Genomic DNA, 10,754 nt, shown 5'->3' on the forward strand with positions numbered 1-10,754 from the left:
AATTTTTTTTTTTTTATTTTACAGATTTTACGTGTTGAAAACTTTTTGACATAGAAGTGAACGCAATTTGTAAAATTCACACATAAAAAGTGCACACACACATATATATACGCACAGAGCCATACAAACACTAATCATAAATATGAATTGGTTAAGCGCAGTTGGTGTTGATATCCGTTCCGCACGGAAATGCTTTTCTATTTCCGGAAGTTTACTGCTGATGCTTTTATTGTTTGTTGCACAAACTGCCTGTCGGCCACCGGATGAATTATACGATAGCCTTGATATCGTACCTGACGAATATGCTGATGTAGACAATGTTGAGGTATGTCTCAATCTGTTTATTACTCTAGATGTAGACAAATCCAATTTTATATATATATATATATATATATATATATATATATATATATATAATTAGTAAAAAAAATTGACTTTAAAGTTTCGTTATGCACTTTGAAGTGTGTTTATTTGGTTGCTAGTCATTAAGATTTAAGTATGTAAAGCTATATATATAATTTCTTCACTATTAGCATCTTTATCTGTTCAAAATATAGTTCATGGATTATGACCAAATTAATTTTTAGTTAACAATATATTTAAAAAAAAATGACGATTAATATAAATAATATATATATATTTTATAATTATATTTATTTTATATATTTATATATTTTAAATATAAATTAAATATTTATATATCTTATATATATATTTATTAAACATTTATATATCCTAAATATATATTAAATATTTAATATATTTTAAATATATATTGAAACTTTATATAACTTAAATATATATATTTAAGATTTATATGTCCTACACATATATTAATTATTTAATATATTATTTATATATGTTAAATCTGTATTAAATATTTAATATATTTTAAATATCATTTCAGCTTTTTTTAAACATTTATATGTCCTAAATATATATTAAATATTCAATAAATTGTTTATATATGTTAAATCTGTATTAAATATTTATTACATTTTAAATACCTTAAATAATAATTTATATTTGTTATTATAATTTATAATAGTAAATAATAAAATTTCCTTTTTTATTTATAAAAAATGAAAGCTTATAGGTTAGGTTAGGTATTTTTGTTATTATTATATAGTCAATGAGATGGGTGGGACCCTGTAGTACCCCCAGCTATCAAAGAGTAAAAGTGCCCAGTTGCGCTGACTCGAAAAAAAGGATCAACATACATACAGTCAATAGTTATTTAGAATACTATATAATAATAAAAACAAAAATAAAAACTAATCTATAAGCTATTATTTTTTCATTTCAGCCTTTTTATTAATTTAAAATAATAAAATTATTATTGTTAAGTTTTTATTATTGTTAAAAAATTTATATGTATGTATAAAGATATATATAAATATATATCTAAAAATATATACATTCATTGAAATAATTATAAATATGCATAAGTACACATAAAAAAATACTTAAACATATATTAAGTATATATTATTATTTAATTTATATAATTTTTTAAAATTTTTATAGCTACATCATGTCAAAATGGTTGATGGCATTTTGCGCGAAGACCATCCAATTATAATGTATAAAGAAGATTTTGTCAGTGAGGATTATGGTAAGTAAATCACATCGGTTACTTGAACTTTAATATAAATAAATTTTTTTGTCAAATGAGTTCCGATAAATAGGCACATTATAGAGAAATAGATCAACTTACAAGTAAATGCTAACATTATTTAGTAATATTTAAGGAAAATATATTATAATACTACTGTTATAATACTAATGAGAGTATACAGAAAATCACTTAAGGTGGAGTATTTGAAAGGGAATTCAAGATTCATTGCAAAACTCTTCATTGACCAAAAAAAAAAATCCATTATTTTTGGTCAAAAGTTATCCAAAATACTTAAGGTGGTACATTTGTATATTAAAAGAAGTATATTTGATAAAGGTAAAAGACAATTCCATGACATTTACATGCTAAAGACAAATGAATGAGATATACAAATTAATTCGATTTGTGAATACAATGTAAAATTTTTAAAATTTACTTAAAGTAATATATAAATTATTATACTAAGTACAATTAAAAAATTAACAAAAATCACATATCCAAACGCTTCCGAGAGGTTGGCATCGTTGTATGATATTTTCATTCAGTTCTGATTAGTTAAACCGTCTAAACCATAAGGATTTCAAGAAGAGGTGTACAATGGTTTACTTAGGTTCTTTAGATATGATATGTATTATCGTAGTATATCTTATTACTTTGATTAAATAAAATTCCAAAAATGCCTGAATATCTGATTCTTTCAAATCTCTGAATAAATTTTAAGAGATAAGTTTTAAATCTTTTATCTTTTTTGTTTGAAAAAACTATAGGTAAAATATAAGCAGTATAAATTAATACGATAATTTTTATGTTTTATATCATAGATCCACTCAATAATAACAACACCGCCATTAACTCAAAGGAATCGAATGCAACTAACTTACATCCAACTCGCAAATACAAAGATATTGCCAGTCGTAGGCGTCGTTTAAATCGTACCGAAACTGAACAATTAAGTACTGTAAAGCCGACAAAAATATATTTTGATGTTTTATCTCAAACACCAGTTGTAGTTGATGAAGATTTGAGTAACAAATATGATACTTCAAAGGTACGTGTGGAGGTCATATCATTGCTTGACAAAGCAAACCAAAATGAAGAATCGAAAACAGACAATGAGGAACATACAAAGGATGTGCTTAATAAACGACCAAAGAAATATAGACGTCAACGCCGTGATACAGATACTCATGTCGTACAGAAACGCAATCCATATTATCAAATTGGAAATGCCCAAAGTACAAATAGTTTAACACGTCCTTATAAGGAGAATGAAATAGCCAGAGTGCCATTCCATCAAAAGTAAGTTTGCTTTTAAAACAATGCTAATCTGATAGCTTTTATTCATGTTACTTAATATGAACTCTCTTATAGACATCATATACAAGGTGTTCTTTGGAATTCCCTAAATTTACCAGTACCAGAAGTCGTACCAAATGTGGATGAGCGTTTTGGTTCACCTGATGAAACTGATCGTGTTTATTGGGGAGGTTCACCCGCACGTAGAAATCCTGCTCGTACAACTACAACGACAACAACAACAAGACGACCGGTGAATGTTAATGATATTTTCCATAACTCAGATCCAAAAGATTCAGATTTCTCATTTATAAGTAAGTTTTTTTTTTCTATATTAAATATTTATTAAGACACTGTGAGCATTAAATCGCACATTGGTTTCATGGTTCATACATTAAAGTTAAAATGGAATATACATTCCATAATCAAAAAAAATTTAGTATGTAAGAATTATAATAGAAAATAGTATATATTCAAATAATTCTGGGTTATATATTAAAATAATTGCATTTTACAGCAGCTAAGCCCGCGACCAAACGACCAAAAATACCAGACATCTTCTATAGTGAGTAAGATTCAGTTGCGTTTTCAATGTTGTCTCTGTTGTGTAAATTTTTCTAAGTATTGTCAATGTGTTCTATAAGTGTTCTATAAGTGTTCTATAAATGTTGTTAAAATGTTGTTTACTTATTCACACTACTAAGACCTACTACATTTATTTAATCTGTAGAAGTCTGAATTAATATTTTGTAAATATTTGTATATACAAATGACATGACTTGATCAATCCTTAATAATTACTATAACTACTGCTCTTCTACTTCTAATAAGTGTCTGTGATTTAGTTTTAAGCATGTTAATACTAAGCTATAATAGTTTATTTATTATTTAAATTTTTTTTTTACTACTAAAACTAATATAATTTTTAAGCATCAGTAACTCTCTGAACAAACATGCTTTGCACTATTTTGTGATTTTCTAAACCTTTATGAAATATCTGTTTTCATTTTTTACTTACTAACACGAAACTTCACTTTTTATGTGACTGCCTATTATAGCGGAATCAGCAAATCGCAATCCTGTAAGAACCACCACCACAACACCTCGTCCACGCCGCCCACAAACCGAACCCCCAGCACAGAAATCTCCAACAGCAATCTCAGAATGCGTTTGGGCTATAGTTTCGTGCTGCTCAAGTCGTGACTACAACGTACGTTACAATTGCTTTGAAGCCAATGGCTGCATTGGCGCTTTCTGGGGCCTGAATCCTTGTGCTGATAACGTCAGAGAGAGCGCAATCAATATCATTAATGACTTTCTGGAATAGTTAACGAATTTACAAAATATCTCATTCCCACTATATGTTAAATTACATTATATGTTAAATAAACAACAACAACAGAAGAATATCAAGGAAATGAGAAATATTAACGTTAATTTCTAAGTATTATTTATTAATCCAATAATGTGTTTCATTTTATAAAATAGTTTTAGTTCATACATGTCTAATGTGATGTAAGTGCATTTAATAGTAGTTCTTAAGTTATTTTTGAATGTTTTTATTATAATAATAAAGTGTTTTAGTTCAATAAATACATTACTAACACTTGATGCACATTGTTTATATTACATAATTTCATAATTTGATAGAAAAAAATCGGTACAGTAGTACATACAAATTAATTTGACCCAATTTTGACTTGAACCAATAAACGTCACCTATCTACTACTTTAGATAAAGTGGAACTAACTCAGCACCGTGGTTAGGTGTTCACAGATTACTGTGTATTAGGGCAACTTGCAATGAGATTTGATTTCGTGGTGGCTGTAGATCTGTAGATGAAGAGTAGTAAAAAATCAAAGATCTTTTGGACTTCTTTTCTCAACTATTTGATAGAGTTCTCATCTTTCAAAAACAGGGAATCAGAAAATTTATTGAAAATTTATCACTTATACTTAATAGTTCTTTTGTTGTTTTCGATATTGATTTAGATTAATACTATATAATGATATTCATTTTGTTTGTGAAAAATTTAAAAAAAAAATATTGTTAAATCGATTTTGTAAATCTGGCAACACTAATGATTTAAATGTTAACTAATAATTTTTTGTGAGAAAACCATTAGGTGTTGATTTAATTTTTAGATTTCGTTGACGGTTTTAATTATTTGAACTTAATTATATAAACTTAAACTTTAATAAACAATTGATAGAATGGAATTAGGTACTACTATTCCTCTAGCCTTTGTGGATGTGACTGACACAATCAAATGAGTCATACATTCTATGTATGTCTGTAGTCACTAGTCGGTACTAGTGAAAAATTTTTTCTGTTTTAAGAAAATGACTATTACGTTCAATTTCAATATTAATGACCTTATTAATGACAATATTAATGACATTAAAGGATATTTTCTCATTGTTATAGAAGAATTATCAATCAATGAATGAAAGAATACTATCTAAGCAAGAATCTAAGAATCTAAAAATCTAAGCAATTCAAAAGATACAACTGAGTACAAGTACAGTACAAGTGAGTACTTTACCCTTATAGGTATGTGACTCACGATAATATTATGGAATATATATGAAACTGCAATACTTATCTTAAGAGTATAATCTTGATTCGCTAAAAAACTCCACACATTTCAACGGAAACATTGTATTTCAGTTAAGAAAGAACAAGTAATCTCTTTCCTCGGCACTGACACATTGTTGAGCTCAGTAAAAAGAATTGTGAGTTCAACTATTACCAAAAATTCAGAATCCATACAGATAATTATTATAAGTTTCGAAAATTATGAAACTGTAACCAAAATTGATAACTCATAAGTTCGAACAACGACGAAATCGGATAACATACTATTTTTACGATACCATAGATTATTGAATAACAGAGTAATTGATCGAATTCGGAATTCAGTGCTGAGAAAAATTTATTTTTGATCTAAATTAAATAGAAAAAAGTATCACACCGATTTTGAGTAACAAAGTAATAAAATAAAACGTATGTTGGATCTAAATGAAATAGAAAAGCACCCGTTATCAGAAACCTAGCACAAGAAGCGGTATTGAAGCACTATTGAATTATATTAAGAGTCATTGATGCATCAAACGTTTTTCTTCACGGCTTATATTATTGCGATATATATATATATATATATATTATTCCAATTATTCCAACTATTATCAGTTGTCTGACGTCTGTAAGGCACCTGAGCGTAACCATTGATCAGTCAAGAAATAAATATCTTTAATACTATTTATTAAAACAAATTAGTTTTTGAAATTCTTTTAAATTTCAGAGAAATTTTTGATTTCATAATTATGATCTAATGACGAACGTGAGTATTGAATTCTTTCTTAATTAATTTAAAATTAATTTTCTGGAAGATCAATAACTAAAGGTCCGTTTGGTATCTAAAAAATTACTATTTCTATTTAATATTGGTTTAAAGGTCGTTTGGTGAAAATGTATATCTCTAATATAACCTACAAAATATCGATATATCTTTTACTATATAATAGACTAATTTTTTATATTAATTGTAATACAGCCAAACTTCCTTAACTCGCAGTACCACTTTGCAAAGAAAAACTTCGACTTATGGAGTTTTCGAGTTAAAGAATTTTTGCGTGATTGTATGTTATTTGCTCTCTAAACCCTGTTGCACTATACTTTGTCCGAGTTATATGGTAGAAAATTCAAGTTATGAGAAGTTCGAGTAATGGAAGTTTGACTGCATATAGTATTAAAGGTAGACATATGTTAATATTTACTAATTTATTTCATAAGTCAATATTGTTAAGAGATGTGTTAAGAAATGAGCTAGAAACATTTATGAAAATATTTTTAAAAAAATTTTGTAAATTAAAAACCTTTTTGTTATTTTTTTTTTTTGATAATTATGGTGGAACATTGCTATTGAATTTTATTCTATGGTTGTATCACAATGGGCCTATGGGCCTAAGTGGATCCCCCTGGGATCGCCGGTTTAACCTAACCTATTCTATGGTTGAGAAATAACATTACATATAAGGTAACCTCACAACAATGAATTCCAAAAGTTTTCAGACAAATCAGCTAAAACTATTCTCAAATATCATATAATTTTATAACATAATTAATAATGTTAAATTAAAAAATGTACTAATTTATCCTTATAAGCTTAAGTTTCCTTATAAACTTAATGCACATATATTGCATACATTGTTGATAATATTTTTTTTTTTAAATTATTTAAATTATTTTTATTGCTATATTAATATGTTAATAATTTTTTCTATAACAGTGCCAATCCCGACTGTTAATTTTACAGTTGTTATCCATTTACTTATAAACTTTTAATAATTTTTTATGTCATATACTCATTAAGAAACATTCATATGTATTTATATTTTATGCATTTAAAATATAAGTTAATTGAATCTTATATTATATCAATTATATTAAATTGAACTAATTTTATAGGTCAGCCTGTAGGTGTGGCAAGGGAGATCATACCTGAAATTAGTTTCGGAAGATTACCCTTTGAAGAGGAAGGTATGTGTATTCAATACTAATGCCTTACTTATATATTAACTTAATTAAAAACAAATTTTTTATATTAGTTACCAACACAACACCAACTAGCTTAAGCAGATTTCCTGAACAAGAAGATATCTTTTTCACAGGTAATGACTTGAAAATTTAAGGAACTAATAATTTAATTGATTTTTAAAGTCAATTTTAACGAAATAATCTAAATTCTTAATATAAACTATTGTTTTCAGAGAGTGGTATTTCGAACAGTAGTAAATAAGCACAACAATATTTTATTATTTTATTAATTAACTAAATTTTTGGGTGACCATACAGCTGTTTGGAGTATTGTTAAATACCCACCAGTGGTCTTGAAATTATTTTTTATATTTAATTATTTGAAAATAATTTTTTGAAACTGCAAGTACCAATAGTTGTAGCTCAGAGTCACTATTCATTAGAAAACTTACCCAAAGATGTATTTGATTCGTATGTTTGACTTTGGAATTTTGTTAATTTGCTGTGAAAGTTCATTAACAAATTCATTTGCTATGTTATATTAGAAAGAAATCATATAATAGCTGTAGAATAATTTAATTAATTAATTATATTTTATTTTTTATTTAATTTTTTATTTTTGAATTGTTAAATTTTAAAGCTATATATTTGTAGAGGCATTATTTATTGCATGATTTTATTACTCTTTATTGTGTATAGAACCTTATCAAGGTACCTAATACAGAGAAAGTCATGCTAATGTTCTTACACAATTCGCTCAGGCGACACTGGAAAGGTGAATAAATATTTCCATACATATTTTAATCCAAAATAATAAAATGATAAATTATGATCAGCTAAAAATTCAATTAATAAATAAAATATATAAAAAAAATTTTATTAGAAGAATTCGAATAGAAATGAAAATACAACAACAAAAATGTTAGTTAATTTACTCAAGTTGGTACAAGTACTCATCATCAGTGATCTTAGAAAATATTCGATTTTTTTAATTAGTTTATAGTCTGTAAATAATTTGTTTGGACTGCAAGTGCCAGGCTTAGTACTCGTGTCTGTCAAATTAGAAACAATGAGCTAAGGCTGCACAACCTTTCAATGTTCAAGTTTTTTGTGACTTTTTTTATTTTTTAATTATTTATTTTATTCTATTTTTATTATTATTTATTATTAATTATTTATAATAATTATTATTTATTTTATTTTTTTGCCGTGCTTTATATTAGAATTAGCTTAAAAACTATAGATTTATTTGGAAATACAAGTTCAACCAATTGAAAGTTAATTCCTGAGGTTATCTATTTTTATTTCTTTTCTTTTTTTTCTTTATTTCTTTGCGAACTCTTCTAACTTTTAAATAGTTTTCTTTTGTCACAAAAAACTTTCTACAAAAAAAAAATTAACATTAAAAAATTGTATCAATGTAATTTACTACTGTTTAAAATACTTCATTATTATTTAAAACATCATAATATTAAATTTGTTATATTATAATATTTTATATAAATTTATTATTTTAATATTTTTATTATTTTACAATATTAAAAATTAACTTTTTATATATTTTAAAGGTAATAGCAATGTTCAACAAAAAGTTGAGAAGGACACAAGCACTCGCTGTTTACAGGTAGCTAAGGCCTGCTGTAACATTGCAGATATAAATCAACGCTTCTACTGCTTCGAACAGTATTCCTGTATGCAAAATATAGCGAGGATAATGTCAATCTGCAATTAAATTAAGGATAATACGCTTTTAGCCGTATCTTTTGATAATAGAAACTATCGCAAGCCACAAATGAAATACACAATATAAAAATTTTGAAATCAGTTCGACTTATTTGTTATAATAGAAACGGAATGCCTGTAAAAATATAAAGATAGCATGTAAATAATTTCACCTTAAATCTAAGTCAATAGTCTTAAAATATATATGTACATTGTACACATAAAGTTAAATAAAGGTAGATATAGTTGTATATACATAGATTTTTTCAATAAAGTCCAAATATACTTTATTGTATTTAATTTTTTTTTTGTTATTTGTGCACTGCATTCCGCTGAAAGCTTATTAAGGTAAGTATTTGCATTACTAAGAGCTTCCGCATTTAAGTATCATTTCATGTGTTCTCTACTTAATGTATAATACGTGCCTTTACATACATTTTATGTTGCCTTATTCTCTACTGGCTTTTAGACAAATACTTATATTGAATTTACTCAACAAATCCTTCAATTTGAAATGAAACTAAGATACTTATGGCATTCCCTAGACATTCACTATAATTAGCTATGCCAAGAATGAAATCCTTGTAATAAAATTTTTATATATACGAGTATTATTTGAGTGAACTTGGTTTTTAGCATTATTTTGGAAACGTTAGGTAACTTTTTCTTCTATATATTTAAAAGCAGTATGAAGATAATTTTCATTATTAACATTACTATATTTAAGCCCTGCATATTCCTTAATAACCACAAGTATTTTCGAATCGAACGAGACTCGAAGTAACTGCAAGATTTTTCTGTTTTTCATTGTATAAAAAAAACTTTTTAAATAAATTTAATATCCTTCAGACGTTATCCTTTTATACAGGAGAATTTGTATTAAAAAGTAAAAAAAAAAACTTACCGCTGCCACTATCGTAACTACGCGTTGTAGAACCGCTAGTATTTGAACGTTTTATCTCACGTCGACCCATTTTCGCTGTGGCTGGTGATGTGTTCAGTGAGTGTAGTTGCTGAAGTTGTTGTTGTAATTGTAAATGTAATTGCTGTTGTATTTGCTGTTGTTGTTGGTAATGGTAATGGTGCGTATAGTGTGTTTGATAAATACTCTTCGGTGAGTTGCTGGCCGATGCGGTACCTTGTATATTTGTATCAGCAGCAGCAGCAGCAGCAGCAGTGGTAGAGGCGAACAATGGTACGCCCGTTATTGTTGTCGGTAATGAAGGTGTTGAAGATGTTGCAAGCAACGCTAAGGGCGGAAATTGAAAGTAATTTACTTGCAATTGATTGTTATGGGAGTTGGTTGTTGTTACAAATTTCTGAGTTTTATTACTTGTTGCAGTTGTTGTTGTAGTTGATGTTGTTGTTGTTAATGTTGTTAGTGTATCAAATTGCTGTGCTTTACTATTGCTGCAGTTGTTGTAATTACTGCTGACGTTGTAATTACTACTGTTATTAAGTTTGTTGACCGTTTCTGGAGAAATTGCTGCTGTAGCTGTCGATGTTATTGTTGTTGTTCCTGTTCCTGTTATTGTTGTTGTTGTTGCTGTATCAAACGTGCGATTTGTGTTACTTATG

The 10,754-nt window shown here is 26.8% G+C and overlaps 1 protein-coding gene across 4 annotated transcripts; it reads left to right on the forward strand.

Annotated features, from left to right (window-relative positions):
* The first annotated feature begins 22 nt into the window (after nt 1-22).
* On the forward strand, nt 23-9,422 carry LOC119684152. 4 transcript variants are annotated; one of them, XM_038098118.1, is made up of 8 exons: nt 23-325; nt 1,528-1,615; nt 2,440-2,917; nt 2,990-3,228; nt 3,432-3,479; nt 7,386-7,457; nt 7,526-7,588; nt 9,023-9,422. In XM_038098118.1, exons 1-8 carry the CDS (start codon nt 143-145, stop codon nt 9,184-9,186), a joined length of 1,335 nt encoding a protein of 444 aa, XP_037954046.1. In that variant the 5' UTR covers nt 23-142; the 3' UTR covers nt 9,187-9,422. The 4 variants fall into 4 exon arrangements, with proteins under 4 accessions (XP_037954046.1, XP_037954048.1, XP_037954047.1 ...); XM_038098120.1 differs by lacking the exon at nt 3,432-3,479; XM_038098119.1 differs by lacking the exons at nt 7,386-7,457; nt 7,526-7,588; nt 9,023-9,422 and adding an exon at nt 3,973-4,432.
* Nucleotides 9,423-10,754: the final 1,332 nt, after the last annotated feature.

This window comes from Teleopsis dalmanni, chromosome 2, assembly GCF_002237135.1.
Source record: "Teleopsis dalmanni isolate 2A chromosome 2, ASM223713v2, whole genome shotgun sequence".
NCBI lineage: Eukaryota > Metazoa > Arthropoda > Insecta > Diptera > Diopsidae > Teleopsis > Teleopsis dalmanni.

Bases quoted from the DNA above. Each gene is read 5' to 3' on its own strand.
- LOC119684152 (XM_038098118.1), top strand. From the start codon at position 143: ATGAATTGGTTAAGCGCAGTTGGTGTTGATATCCGTTCCGCACGGAAA. The intron at 2,918-2,989 runs GTAAGTTTGCTT...ACTCTCTTATAG, and splicing joins AGAGTGCCATTCCATCAAAA to ACATCATATACAAGGTGTTC. The intron at 3,229-3,431 runs GTAAGTTTTTTT...TGCATTTTACAG, and splicing joins TTCAGATTTCTCATTTATAA to CAGCTAAGCCCGCGACCAAA.